The 15,801-nt window shown below is 36.4% G+C and overlaps 1 protein-coding gene across 2 annotated transcripts in view; it reads right to left on the bottom strand.

Annotated features, from left to right (window-relative positions):
* Positions 1-14,015, bottom strand: part of LOC150092664 (uncharacterized) — a 154,578-nt gene extending 140,563 nt beyond the window's left edge. For both annotated transcript variants that reach the window (XM_090414740.1, XM_090414741.1), the window contains exon 1: positions 13,914-14,015. In XM_090414740.1, coding sequence (XP_090270866.1) covers positions 13,914-13,973 — 60 coding nt within the window. In that variant the 5' untranslated portion in view covers positions 13,974-14,015. The remainder of the gene's footprint in view (positions 1-13,913) is intronic.
* Between the last annotated feature and the right edge of the window lie 1,786 nt (positions 14,016-15,801).

The raw sequence follows: 15,801 nt of genomic DNA, 5'->3' as shown, positions 1-15,801 counted from the left end.
TTGACAGGGTGCCACGTAAGCTCATTTATGTGGCAACACATGGGTCTGGATGTCAGATTGGTCAACTGGATTCAGGATTGGCTGTCTGATAGGTATCAGAGTTGTGTATGGTGGAGTAGTTTCAACGAGACAGAAGGTTACAAGTGGGATCCCACAGGGCTCAGTACTAGGACCTATATTTATCCTTTATATCAATGACATTGCCTGTGGATTGCAAGGGGATATTCAGTTGTTTGCAGATGATGCGAAGCTGGGAAGGATTATTAGTAATAGTGGAGATGTGGTAGCCCTGCAAGAGGATTTGAATAAGGTAGATAGATGGATGGACAAATGAATGGGGTGTTGGTTTAATGCAGCAAAATGTAAGGTCTTGAGGTTCGGGATACATCGATGGGACCCTACATACTCTATTGGAGGAAGTAGGAGAGACAAGAGATCTGAGGGTGATGATTGATAGAAACCTGAAATTTAGGGGACATATTGCAAAGGTGGTGAAGGTAATACAGAGGATTGCTGCAGTAATGAGAAGAACACTGACCTGCAGAGATAAGAGGGTTATCATTCTGTTGTATAAGTCTCTGATCAAACCACACTTGGATTATTGTTCTCAGATTGGGTCCCCAGGATTTGAAGGGTGTAAATTAACTGTGGAAAAGATACAAAGACGGATGATAAAGATGGTCTCAGGACTGTACAAGGATAGTTATGAGAATCGGCTGAGGGAATGTGGACTGCAGAGTTTAGCAGATAGAAGGAGAGGTGATATGAGACTTAAACTGTTGAGAGGTGGTTACAGGGTTGACACTGGGGAGTTCTTTCACTTGGTTGAACAGCAGGAAGGAGTGATGACAAGAGGCCATCCCTGGAAGTTACGAAAGGAAACAGCAAGAGGGTGAGGAGTGGTTTCTTTGCATGGAGGGTGGTTGAGCCGTGGAATGCATTGCCTGATAGAGGTGAGGGCGAGAACGGTCAATGAGTTTAAGGAGTGGTATGATACTGTTTCTTAGGGGGAACCTTCCCTCTATGAATCTTGATACTGTTCTTAGGAAGGATCTCCCACGATGAGTCTTTTGACTTCATGGAGGCAATAATAATAAATTGAATGTTCTGTTCGAATACCTAACCAAGTATCCAAATATGCAAAATTTTTGTGAAGTACATGAGGAATTCTAATTCTCTTAACAGAGCTGGAACACATGAAAATATCGACATAACTCTGCCAAACTTCAGCTTTTGTTCCTTGGGACTGAGGCTAATAAAACTTCATGAGTAGGTTTGCTAGCAAGGAGAGGGAAAAGCATATTATTAATCTGTTTCATTCAAAATGTTCCTCTTAGAATGTGAAGAATGCACTATTGATGTAATGTTTCAAGAGATCTATCGAGTGGAAAGAGCCCTTTTTGTTGTATGGTTTGTTCTTGGACATCATTAATCTCTTCAATGTACCAAGTTTGCAATTAGATCAGTAAGCTCTATTGTGATATCTGGTGCTTTCTATGAAGAGTCGCCTTTATAAAAAGGTTTTGCCGATGTGGTGGGCTTAGGTATGCTTGATATTGATACAAATCAAACTGGAGAATCTTGCATCAACAATAGGTCAAAACGTCAAATCCGGTTTATTCACCTTAAGGAGACCATAAATTTTTGGAACCAAAGGTTATCTTGACTAAAAACAATTTTGCGAGTTTTTTTAATCAAATTATTCTTATGGAAATACGTCATTGAAACGAGCTTCCAAATTCCATACTTTGTTCGACGATTTCCTTAAAGTGAAAGTGTACAATACTTTCAACTTGTTCTAAAATAGCAAAGTCAAAATGCATAGCTTAAGATTTAATAGTATTTCCATGTTAAATGGTAGTCAATTGTTTCAATTTTTGTATAATAGATTGAGATTTCACTCATTTTCTTGATAGTTGTACGCTAAACTTGCGTTATAACTGAGCAGCTGTGCTTTTAGTTGGAAGAGTTGGGTTTATTTATTGTCCTAGCAGCACCTAAACAATTCCATCTAATGCCAATTTTCCTTAGGAATCCCAGACCCTTTTGTTTTACCTGTGAAACTAGTGGTCAACCAATCAGAGAAGACTTTCTCAACGATTGATCTTTAATTTGCACCTGAGTAGGAGCGTACAGCAGACCACTACTGCTATCTGGTGGTTCCTTACATTGAAACAGTTTTAGTCGATTTGATTTCACATAATGAATCCCACTACCCCGTGCCAGAAATAACTGGTGAAAACGTTTAAAAGCCTTAGAAAAGTTCGTCAATAACTAGTTGAACTTGCAACAGTCAGCATTCCAAAAGACTACACAAGCTGTCAGCCATAAGAACATGGCTTAAAATTTACCACTGACCTACTCAGCAGTCCAAAAAAATTCTTGGAGACAGTTCTTTATATATTTCTAGTTCAGTTCTAGATTTCTGATACAACTTTAGCTATTTAAAATAAACTGCAGATTGTGCATCAAATATCTAATATTGATGAAAGTCGCGAATGCGATGTTGCTATATGAATTTCCCTTAAAATTCATCAGGACCATATCTAGTTCCTTCATGGAACTAGATACTAGTGAGTTACTAGAACATCTTCTAGTAACTCACTAGTCACTTATGAGAAGTGAGTGCTATACTTTACATGGTTGCATAACTGTGCTGCAACTGATATCCAGTTATGGAACTTTGTTTAAAGTAGTATTATCCAAGATTAATTTTAGAATCGCCTATCGCCACACCTGCAATGTCATACAACTGAATTGTAGTTAAAAGTAATTGCTATGCTCAAATGAGTGATACTGCCCATAAAGTTAAAACATTAATTGTCAAGTTGACTGGAATCGTCAACTTTCATTTGTATGATGTGGGAGCGCTTACTGGATGTTTTTTTTATGACACGAGTATAGTTCCGAATAATGTCGTTTCCTTTGCTAAATTGAAATTTTCAGAGGTCATTTCAGCCTAATACCCTGGCCTCAATTTCCTAAATATAGGAAGATCTTTATATTCAAGCTCAATTTTACAATTTCATGTACAATTGATTCAGCAATGAGCGATTATAAATTAATGATTGGATGCAGATTCAATTATTCATCGAATTAGGCATTTGTAGCAAATTTCTCCTGAAAAACTTGCAACATACAGTATTCTTGTCAAATGAATTATACAGGGCGTTTCAAAAAGAATGTCCCGATTTGAAAACTATATCTCAGCAACCATAAATCACAAATGAATGTGACGTATACCAAGTGAACGGCCTTGGCCCAGAGTTTGATATGACGACCGCTAGATGCCACTACAGCGCCCAAATAGTCGCTACGCTTAGTTAATAAGATGGCGTCTAGTCAACAGAAGGCGTTTTGTGATAATTTGTAGTAATGTGCAAATCAGGTCATTCTTTTTGAAACACCCTGTAGTTTTAATATTGTTTATCCAATTCTTACCCAAGAGGAAGCAAATAGTGCACATTAAATATCAGCTACATTTATCTAGTGCATTCAAGATGATTTGAGTTTTAAAGCGATGTCTGACGTTCGGGATTTTGATAGTTGATATAAAATGTGATTCAAGGAATTTTGACTAGCAAATTTACTAGTAGTAAATAGTTTTACTACTATAATTGATCGATAAGAGGTCCAAAGAATGAGCTAAGTAGGTAAGTAAACAAATTTCAAAACAAGGCCTACTGCCATTAGTTTCGCCATTGTTTCATTGCTTCATTAGAAACTGTCTAATTATTATTGTGGAAAGGGAAAGTCATGTCCTGCTCTACAGAACAAGGCTTGGGTCTAACCGTGGATGCACCGTACGAAGAACTTAATTTTAAACAGCTTCTGGCAATATTTAAACAAGTAGGCAATCTACTTCGTACAAAACGGCCAGGAAAAGTTTTAGTTCATGAAATAAAAGTTGATAGAGATAACTCTCAACTCTTAGAACTTGAAGACAGCGCTAGCGAAATAGCAACAACTGCCGAGGATAATCCCCTTACTGACCACACCGATTATCAGGAGATTCGCGCTCGCAAATCGCTGCAGATCTACACCAGCAACATTTAAACCTATAAAGGTCAGCAGAATGACCAGGAGACAGGACTCCAATGCCACTGGTATTAGTAGAGATTAGTCAAACCTACAAGCACATATGATCTGACATCCATCTGTGGACTGAAAATCACTATAGAGCCATTAAGGAAAAGGGTTACAACAGGGCAATGCCACAGATGTCAGAAGTTTGGTCACGCCCAGAAAATATGTAAGGCTGAATTTAAATGTTTAAAATGTGGGGTCGGCCACCCAACAAATACATGCTCTAAGTCAAAATCCATCCCAGCTAAATGTGCCAACTACAGAGGATGTGTGCACAGTCCAAGAAATAGAAAACCAGAAGGAACCCTCTTCCTCTCTTAGCACACCTACATCAGAGACTACTTCACAGCCTCCTAAAGATCAACATAAAGGGTCAGAAGCCCATCTGCTGAAGTCAGAGGCACCTAAAAGAACAACTCAGAAAAATAACAGTCTAGGACATATGAGGATGTAACTCGCCCCAAACAGACATCCCTGGAACAGCCAACATCACATCCAAATTTCACAGCTATCATTACCTCTTCCTTGGCAAAGATGCTGTTGGATTTTAGCAGATCCAAACCCTCACCATGCTCTACAAATAGAATTTCTGAAGGACACACAAGTCATTATCTCAGCACTCACTCATGAACAGAAATAAAATAAAACCAGATTCTTTACAGATCATAGCACAGAATGCAAGCGGTTTAAGAGGTAGAATCTTGGAGCTCTGGGAGTTCGCCGAAAGGCGTTAGCCAGATATACTCTTGATAAATGAAACCCATCTCCATCAGATAATCCCAAAATAAATGGATACCAGATGTACAGAACTGACAGATTATCCTGCAGAGGAGGCGGCACTGCTATTTACATTAAAAATTACACTGTATAAATATTCCATCCATCGTTAATCTTGAGATTAATGGCAGAAATTCCCACGTGTATGGTGGGAAAACTAAAGATTTTCGCACCATATAATCCTCTGCAAAAAAACATTACTGTTTTCAGATCTGAACGCTGTACTGATTAACAGGGAGCCTGTCATCATGGCTGGCGACTTAAACGCCAAGCATCCTATCTGGAATAGCCGTACTACAAATAAAAATGGTCATATCCTCGCTAACTACTCTGTATCCAACAATGTGGTTGTGACAGGCCCCACAGCACCTACCCATCACAACACATACGGTCGGGCTTATGTACTAGACAACTATCCTACAGAATGTAAGACTCCAGTACAGTGTAGTAACTCTAAATGATCTTTCATCTGACCACAACCCCATTCTGTTAAAGCTGGGAAACCAGGATAACCCGACTCCTCCCCCCACTCATACCTTGGGATAAGCTATCCAAAGTATTCCCAAAATATATTGGTCCTGTACCATTGATTAAATCCACAGGAAATTGAAACAGCTAAATGATCCAACTAAACAAATCAACACTGCCATTGCAGCAGTAACTATTTCCAGAACTACCCCCAGATCAAACCACTTGCCAGAAGACATTATGAACTTGATCAGAGAAAAGAACAGAGCAATAAAAAGATCACACCACGCGAGCACCTCAGGATAAAAGAATCTTGAATAGATTCAACTGCAATTAGAGATGCTCTCACAGGACAGAAATCAAATTTGGGAAGGAAAAATGAATTCTCTCTCCTGACAATCACCCCATATGGAATCTTATCAAAAAGATCAAGAATAAAAACCTCTTCCCCTCTCCAAACAGATACTGGCCTTATCCATTCCAACACAGACAAAGCCAAGGCAATAGTAACATCTCTAGAAAAGCAATGCAAACCCTTATATGACCATCTTGACTTCAATCACATATACAAGTTTCATCGGCATGTCAGATCTTTGCTCAAACTTTGTCACATGCTCTAGTCAAATTTCACCCACATCACCTGTAGAATTATACGACACAATCAAGATGCTTGAAAACAAAGGCTCCTGGACCTAATAGAACCACAAACAGGGTGATAAAACTATTACACCACACAGCTATTGTGCATCCATCTGACTAATATTATAAACTCCATCTTGCACTACAAATATTTCCCTTCCCACTGGAAACTAGCAGATGTAATCCCAATCCATAAATCTGGAAAAGACCCACGATCACATCAAAACTACAGACCAATTAGCCTCGTCTCCAACCTAGGCAAAGTTGCCAAGAAAGTCATTCTCACTAGACTCCAAGAACTAGTGCACAAATTAAACATTCTTCCTGAGGAGCAATTTGGATTCCGACAATTTCACAGTACCACACAAGTATACTGATTGGTGGAATGTTACCACGGGATTTAACTGGCGTCAATGCACTGGGGCTGTTTTCCTTGACATAGCCAGTGCATTCGACAAAGTCTGGCACTACAGCCTACTATATATATAAAATGATAACATCTGGAATACCATTGGAAGTGGTTCACCTGATCAGATCATACCTCTATGATAGGCGCATGCAAGTTAATTTAAATGGCACATTCTCCATACAAAAACACATCTTGGCTAGTGTCCCACAAGATCACTACTCGCACCAACTCTTTTCTCCATTTATATGTGCGATGTTCTGCACAATCCACTGTCATCTATTAAAGCTTTATATGCGGTTGATACAGCGATATTAGCCAGATCTTTAAAACCGCACCTAGCAATCAAAAGACTGCAAGAAAATCTACTGATAATTGAACAATATTTCACCAAATGGCGACTCAATAAATCCTCAGAAAAGCGTAGCCGTACTGTTTGCCAGAAGATCAATGCTTCCTACTGGACACGTTCTCCTGTTTAACACAGAAATCCCTTGAAAGTCTGAGATCAAATATTTTGGCATATTGTTGGACTGAAAATCGACTTTCAGCTCCCATATCGTCTCAATGTTTAAAGACATCAAAAATCATTGCACAGCTCTAATAAACAAACAAATTGAGCACCAGAATCAAACTACTTATATAAATTGATTCGTTCTATACTCATCTATGCTTCTCCAGCTTGGAGTCATACTGCTAATACTAATATCCTCAAACTACAACGTGTGCAGAATAAATGTCTCAGAATAATTCTGAACGCACCATGGTTCTCACACACACACTGTGCAACTTCACCAAGACACAGAAGTCCCTTATATTTATACCTTCATGCAGATTATAGCAACTAAGTTCTTTTCAATAGCATCTGTACATCCTAATAATTTAATTCAACTAGCTGCAAATTACGACGCAACAGATTACACCAAGTACAAAAGACCAAAAGCTATTTTAACTGCAACCTCAATGATTAATCCTCAGGCCCACTCAGGGTGAGCAACAGGCTCATTAATATTTTCTCTCTCAGTTTGCCTCAGACAGCACGGAATATGAAAAGTATCTGCTTCACCCTTTAAGCCAATAAAATTGGAAGTAGTGCATTCAATCTCACAGGACATGACGATAGATTCAATATTGAAAGCCGCTATCCAGAGTGAAGCAATTTTCCTTGCTATTTCCTGGGTTATTTCGTAGGCCTTAAATACAGAGTTACAAAGCGTCTAAAGCTAAGAACCAATGTTGTTAACTGCATGTTCTCTTGATGCCTGTTTAGAGGAATGAAAATTTGAAAGAAATCCTTCACCTCACATTAATCTGAAGGAACTGAGGTTCTTCATTCGCATTCTACATTATTCGAACTCTGATCTTTTCGCCAAGAATTAATGAGATTCGGATTTCAGAGTTAATTTGCGGCAGAAGCCATTTCAAAGTACAGCCATCATGGTATTGAAATGCATAATGACAACTTATATACTCACTGTATTCTTAAGTCCAGCTCAGTGATAGCTAGGTCGAAATCAGTAATGCCTAAATGCATGGCACTGAATCCAGGAAAGTGCTATGAATTAAGAGATACAAAGGGCAATTTATCAAGTCGGGTGTATTCGAGTCCTATGACATAGATAATTCATGCGTAAGCTAGTTTGCTCATGCTTGAGTAAAATAAGTATGGATGGAACTCAAGAATCAGCAGCATTAACTTACCTGCTACCTTAAAGTTGAACTAGGTTGCAATTTTTCAAAAAAAAACGTGGTTCTAAAAACTGCAGATACATAGAATCAGGAATGTTGTGTTGCTTCCTTAACTCTTGATTGCAAATTTAGCATCATTATTCGGTTGCATTTACTGGCTAGCGTTACGATTAGAAACGATAGCCGTGGCTTATTTACATTTGATTTAAACACCTGCATGCTGTATGCCTTGGGAAACTTATCAGGAGAAGTCTTCTACAATACAGCAGTAGCAGGAAGGAAGGAGGAAAAGAAATTTGATCTGTGGATTGAGGTGTACTGCGAAGGAATGTCCGGCGGCAGCTGCACGTGTTCCAACGAGCTTAGTAATAAGTTGGGGAATTATTGATGCTATTTCAGATGAACATTTGCCACGGAAATATTTATTGAATACTGTACATATATTGCAGAAACCAAACTTCTGTGCGAAAGAGAGGAGTGAGTAAAAGACGGGTCATTAATCTAATTACTCTCCTCTGCATTGAGTCAAGCATGTTGAGGATTCTCTTAGGGTTCCACTCCAAATGCGAGTAGCATTTAATAGTTTAGCTAATTTGATTTGTATAAGATTAACAGCTGTTTGGAAGTGAACACCTTGCGATTTTTTTTTGAACACTAAGGAGGCAGCGATTATGTGTATGTCACGTGATTTCAAGACGAGAAATTTCATCTGGTCTGAAAATGTGTTGTCAAAAATACTAGGAGAAAATGGTTCTTTGTGATAAAAAAGACAGCACTGGGTTTTATTAGTATTGAAATTGACGAGGTTATCTGAATCCCATTGCAGAATGGCTTGATCAGAATTGAGGGCAGTGGCGATTGATGTGTAGAGTAAGGTTTATCAAATGAAACAGGAGTTCAACATGCTGTCATCTGCAAAACTATTGGGTTGGAGATCAACTGAAGTAGGTCATTGATATATAGAAGGAAGAGAGTTGGTGAGAGAACAGAACCTTGTAGAACTCCAACATTAGTTTAATTGTGAGAGAATAAGGATCCATCCACCATCACAATGTGCATTCAGATAGAAAACTGGCAATTTAACCGCAGAAATTGCGAGACCAAATGGGAGTTTGCTTTGTGCTAGACATGGTCAAAAAAAGTGCAGCCACTTGAGATTCAAAACTTCTCCATGACATTTATCCAGAGATGGGCGATATGCGAGTAGATCTGTTGATCGGCAGCGACGGAATCCATATTGGTGATCGTTTTAGCTGTATGCAAAAACGGCTATATTCTGAAGGTAATAATCATTACCTTCAGAATATAGCCATTGTTGACTTGGGATCGAAGCATCTAATCCAACAAAGCTGTGGCCAAGTTCTAGTGTTCGCCTGTTTTCTGTGATGAAACCCTGAATTATTGGAGGAAGATACTACCTCGTATAAGAATTTAAAAGCACTCAAATTCTTCATTACATAAACCAGCTAAAATTAGGCTAGTAAAAGACAGACGTCTGCATACTGGTCTCGTTTGAATGAGAAGCAGAAAAATTATTCCTGTAATGGAAATGCTTGAAACGGCTATGAAAATTAGCAGTTTCAAGTGACGAATATAATACGTTTAGGATTATCGTCGAGATGGTTTACACTCTTGAAACCGCCTTAGATCCACGAGGTGAGGAAAGTAATTGCTCGAGATCGTGATATCCGAAATATAAAGCCTATTTCAGTAGAAGTGGCATTTGCACTCTACAGCGCTTGATCGCACGAAGAAAGGATTTGGTGGTTCAAATCTAGTCGCTGACCAGAGGAAATTTTTCTAACCTTTTTTCGACCGGTTCCCGAGTTAGTCGATCTCTGGCACGGGCTAGCGGGTGTTTTCTCCCAGAAACTCTGGTTTTTCGTCCTATAAACTCAAGAAAATCGACCGTCGAACCCACACTATTTTCAGACATTAAAAATATTGTGTTAGGGACCACGAGATAGCGGCACTAACTTGCCGCCTTCACTGCATACCGATGAATCAGCGATTGCCTTGGGACAGCTATCTCTGATTGGCTACCAGTGGAGATTGAACTGCCCACTCAGTCTCCAAAAGTTAGATAGGGTAAACAGTCCCGTCTACTCCCTATACGGGAACAAATAGGCGTTAGCTGATTTTTTTTTTTTTTTTTTTATTAGCGAAAAAAGTAGTTAGTCAATATCACTCCTTTAAATCTCAAGCTCCCATATTCAACGTTGTTACAGAAAGGTGTTGGTTTTTTTGATCAACAAAAAAAATAACAGATGTAATTTATATCAAAAAGAATGCCAATTCACAATAAGACTAAATTAAAAATATACCCTAAGAATAGTGAAAGTTTATCTACCTATGTGTAGCTACTATGGATGAAGAACTAATCAAATACATCTAGAAAATGGCAAGAAAAAGAAAAATCCGGATGAAACATCTGTGAATTAATGGTATTGGCACCAGAAATGAAAAAATGAAATGTTAGTGGGATTTGAAGAAATCAATTTAAGAAATAATGAATACTTTTTCAAAAAGAAACTTTAAAACAAATGGACCTTAAGTAAAGATCAGAGCAAAATAATGTCGGAAGCAAAATAGTAGTGAATCTAAGAATGGAAAGCAACTGATAAAAGAAAAACAAACATCAATAAATATTCCAAATGAAAAAGAATCGGGTAAATTTAGAAAAATATTTTAAAAAAATGGACCCAATTTTCAATATTGAAAATTTCAATAGTAACCTAACAAAGTATAATAAAGGTTGAAAATTTATCCGAGAATTCAGAAAGAGCAAAAATAGACAAATTAAAAAAACTAAATGAAAGACATAACAAAAAGAAACAAGCATACGAAATATACTGAACTTTGCAAAATAATTGCAATACAAATTGAAACAGTATAAAGAAAGCAAGAAAAAAATTTTTATAATGCGGGTAATCTTGTGATATGACAGGTAAAAGATGAAAATGAAATACCGATTACAAACAGAACAAACTTGTTTAAGATTATAGCCATTTTTATCAATAGCTATACACAGAGTAACAGAAAATGGCATTGAAAACTAATGATTATACTGTCAGATGAAGTAAAACGTGCACTTACAAAAATGAAAAATGCAGGACTTTATGGAATACTAATAGAAATGTTAAAAATGGAGATCTCTTTCACATAAAACTAGCAGAATTCTATACTTAGTGTTTAAGAAACCAAGTTAAAATACTGAAAAATGTTAAAGAACAGTGATAAAAATATAAAATTGACCTAGTCCTACCAGCCTATAAACTATTTAGAAAAATTAGCTTACAGAATAAACTGTATATTGAATTTTCAAAAAAGAAAAGGCAGGTTTCAGAACATCTTTCAACTTTAAACCATTTAGAAATCTTAAATCAAGTAATGGGGGGAAAAGAATATACCAATTTCTTTGACTTTCAGAGATTATGAAAGCCTTACTCAATAGGCCTGTGTAAAATGCTTGACGCTTTAAAACATAGGAATAGATATTTATATTAACATTAACTCATGAGAGATTCATTTAAATGGAAATAAGAAAGATAGGAAATCTCATTGAATATGAGATCAGCAAACTGAACTGGGAGAAAAGACTGAATATTGATAGAGAATACTTTAGCAATCGATGATTCGCTAACATTCTAATAACAACGTCACCAAAAGTAGAACAAAGTCTGGATATAGGGTTACAAATAAATCAATAAAAATAATGTTGAAAATATTTCAGAACTAAAAGTTAAAACAAATCAAAGATTAAAATACTGAATTCATACAAATATCTAGGACAAATTATTCCAAACCATAAACAATGAAATTTCAGCTAGAATAACAGAACGAAAAGTTAACCATTAGAGATATTTAAAAGTAATCAAACTGCATAAAAAGAAAGATCTGCAACAAGGGTGTTCCAACAATGACAGTAGTGAAACTTGCATGGCTAAAAGAAGTACCTAGTAAAACTGAAAGCAAAGAAATATGGAAAGCCATTTGGGAATAACCCACTTAGATAACAAGAATACTTCGATAAGTAAGCAAACGGTTAATGGACTGTAAATTCCATATTTTAAAAAGGTAAGTTATTACCTTAGGAATAAAAAAGGCAACAAATGGTGCTGGGCAGGATGTCTGATAGCAGATGAACAGAATGGACACCAAGAACTAGTTATCGGAAACTAGGAAGACCAGTTTTATTGTAAAATGGGACAATGAAATTAGATGCTAACATTTATGGTGGAAAGATGCACAAGACCTTTTAAAATGGAAGCAGACAGGCATTTGTCCAGCAGTGGACTGAAAAAAAAAAAAGCTGTTGATGCAGCTTAATGGAACAATTACAAAACAAGGAAACACGTTTATCGTTTCAATAATCAGTCTGCCAGAGACATCTTCAGGAATGTAATGTTAAAATTGTAAAAATATTAAAAGAAAATAAGTGGGAAAATGAAATTAAACTAAAACGAAGGCCAAGATCTTGAGGGGTACCCTCAATCATCCATCGAGGATGTCCCTCAAGACTTTAGCCCTCGGTAATTTCATTTTTCACCTATTGTTTTAATATTGTATTCCTGAATATATCTGACAGAAGAAATATTGAAACGATTAAACCCGCCGCTTAATTATGTACTGTAATTATTCCATTTAAAGTATTATGCTAATCATAAGGATTAAATCTGTCTACGCGTGTTATGTTTTGAATTTTAATGGCTTAAAACAAATACTACGTAAAATTGAAAATATCAGAAATAATGCATTTCTCCATCGTACTTCCCAATCCAACCACTGATTTAATTTTCTCTACCTTTGGCTAAGTCAACTTGCATTGAAATCCCATTCCATTTCTGGTTTTTCCGAAGTATTGAAACCTTAAGTAAACTAATATTTCCTACAAAGGCCGAATGAAAAGGGGATATATATATATATAACGAATATGACGATATTCAAGATGTTTGTAGCGCATAAATAATACATTTATGCGCTGCATATGTTGAACTACATAGAAGTTATTGAATGGGATCGTTAAACATAACCAGATTTATTATTACATTGAAAGCAGCTCTTTACCTGAGAAAGCGTTCCTAGAGTTTTTTTTATTAGCAATTTTATAGCATTCTATCGTAGTCCGATAAGCAAAGAGTGAGGGGGTAGGGAAGGAAACAGTGAGATTCCATTTGACATCTCATTCCAAATGAATACACTTTAGTGTTAGCTCTTTCGGAATTTGTTCACACGATGAAATCGACAGCGATAGGTATTCTGAGAATTTTTTAATCGCTAATTGGCGTACAGATGTTTCAGCTGTTTATAATAGGGTCTACTCAAATTGAATACAAAAAAGTCTATTTGAAGGTCATTTTTAGCTATTTTTCCAATCCCAGATAAATTCACTATCATTGGGCTTTAATACACAAGTATGGCCTAATAACTCTGTAGTTATTAGGCTCTACTTGGAGTAGGAACTATGAAACCCTTCTGCATTATGAAGGTTTAGCTCCCAGTAGCTGTATTACGGTGTATTATAAGTACAGTTTCAAATTTACAATTGTTACTAGATATCACAGGAACTCATTTTCCCAATGAGCAATTAAATGACTAAAGCTAGAAGTCACTGTCATTTATCAGTATTTGTGTTCTTTACTTTCTAATAGTGCTTTATTAACTGAAGTAAAAAAAGTAATTACCAATTTTTTCAACCCCCCCCCTCCTTCAACTGATACCTCTGTTTTCACTATCACGTAAGAAAAGAATTTCAGAACACTCGCTGTAGTCTAATTTCTTGCATTTACTTCAATACACAAATGCGCGAATTATAACACCTCGATTAACTCTTAAGACGCATACTTACTATTAGGCCAATATTACATGCTATCAGAAAAGTTTTATGGCCGGTTGGACTACACCCCATGATAGCAAGCTACGTGCACAACTTCCTTAAGAGAGATGCTTATTACCTGTAACCCTACTCACAAAAACGGAAGACGATAGAAGCATACCCTGTTTTATCCAGAAGAATTAGTAGATAGCAATGCCATCTACGTAATTATTAATAATGTTGTTCCGATAATTATAAGATTTATTACGCACTCTATAAATGCACAAAACTACAATATTTGTATTAATTCATAAAATTATATGTAATAAATAAATAATTTGCTAAAGCAGTATCTACAGAATTTTTAGGTGTTTGTACCAAAGTTTTAACATGCATGTATGGGGGGGGGGAGGTGTTCATATAAAAACATTTATATTAACACAGTGTCTTGTATATAACTGATAAAACTGCAGGACAAGGTGAATAAATCTTTGTCTACGGTCGTACCTTATGTGCATCATTTATTGATCGATAATAAAAGTGATGTCGGTTGGTGGTCTTCGGGACTTCTTTGACTCTATAACTTACAAGGTGTTTCATTTAAGTGGATTCCATGACTCTTGGATATCTTCACCGCAAGCTTTCGTTTGGTCTTTCGAACACTTTCACTGATGCTCTGCTCTCCCTAAAACTCTCGATACTTCCACATTCCTTTGCAGTATACTAGGTAAGCCATAAATATTCCCATATATATTAATATTAAAGGATTCTCTGAAATTAGTTTTGTCAGTGACTCCAGAAGACTACCGAGAATTCTTGTATTATCGGATCAGAAGTAATTTGACCCCATTAACTTTGAAAACGAACATATATGAAGAAATTAATGTTTATATTCTTAAAAGGTGGAGATTTATAAACGGTTACCCAAAAATTAAATAAAATTTTACATTCGTATATGAGCGTTTGCAGTAATAAATTGTGTGAAAACAAAGGTTATACTTATAATCTTTGTTTTCAGAAAAAATTAATCATTTTATAATGTGGTTTTATTTATGGTAACTTATTTTTATTTTATTTTATTGTTTTCATTTTTTAGTTAAGCTTACTGGTGCGTATTGTTCACTGTTGCTGCTCATTTACAAACAAACACACTTTCATGTGCATACATCGCTTGCACTACCTTTTACTACTTTAAATTAAAACGGATCATTTTTATTAACAGAAGTACCGATTTGGATTGTCTTTGTGGTTCTGTGGAAATAGAGTTTGTTCCATAGCATTATGCTTCCCCCTCCAGGAGCGAGAGACTGCATTAAGTTCACTCAGCTCACCAATCAGAGGAACTTTTGTTAGGCCTTTTCTTCGGCTGATTTTCCTGAGTTAGTCGATATTTGGTAAGTATAAATAAGGATTTTTGCCCTTGAAACGCTAGTTTTAACTTGGCATCTCAAAAATTCATGGTATATCTTACAATGTTACAGACAATAATCACTATCCAGGGTTCGAATAGCATTCGGGTTCTTATTCCAGGAAGGACTGTCATTTTAACTATTTGGTTTTGAGAAGGTTGTTCAATCGGCAAGGCAGAAACAGTATTCAGATATTAAAAAAAAAAACGTAGAAATCCTGGAGGCCATCCTAATACAAGATGTAATACAAAGCTGAGATTGAGAAGAGCAACCAATAGAAAAGAAACCACGGATAAGATTACTGTGGGAGTTACCAAGAGGAGCAAAAGTAACAATAGATTGGGAAGAAGTTTTGCTAAGAGAATATTCAGAGCGATGGGAGAATGGTGAGGATTATCTGATATTCTAAAACCGCGAACTATTTATGTTAGATCATGAGTAATTTCAAATAGTTCCGTTTCCTTTCTAGCTTGATTTGTGATATTAGAAACTTTTGTTTAATATAGTGTCCT

The sequence above is a fragment of the Typopeltis vanoorti genome, chromosome 25 (genome assembly GCF_054136105.1).
Source record: "Typopeltis vanoorti isolate ZY-2024b chromosome 25, IOZ_Tvanoo_1.0, whole genome shotgun sequence".
Classification (NCBI taxonomy): Eukaryota; Metazoa; Arthropoda; class Arachnida; order Uropygi; family Thelyphonidae; genus Typopeltis; species Typopeltis vanoorti.
This window is presented reverse-complemented; position numbering and strand designations above follow the sequence as displayed.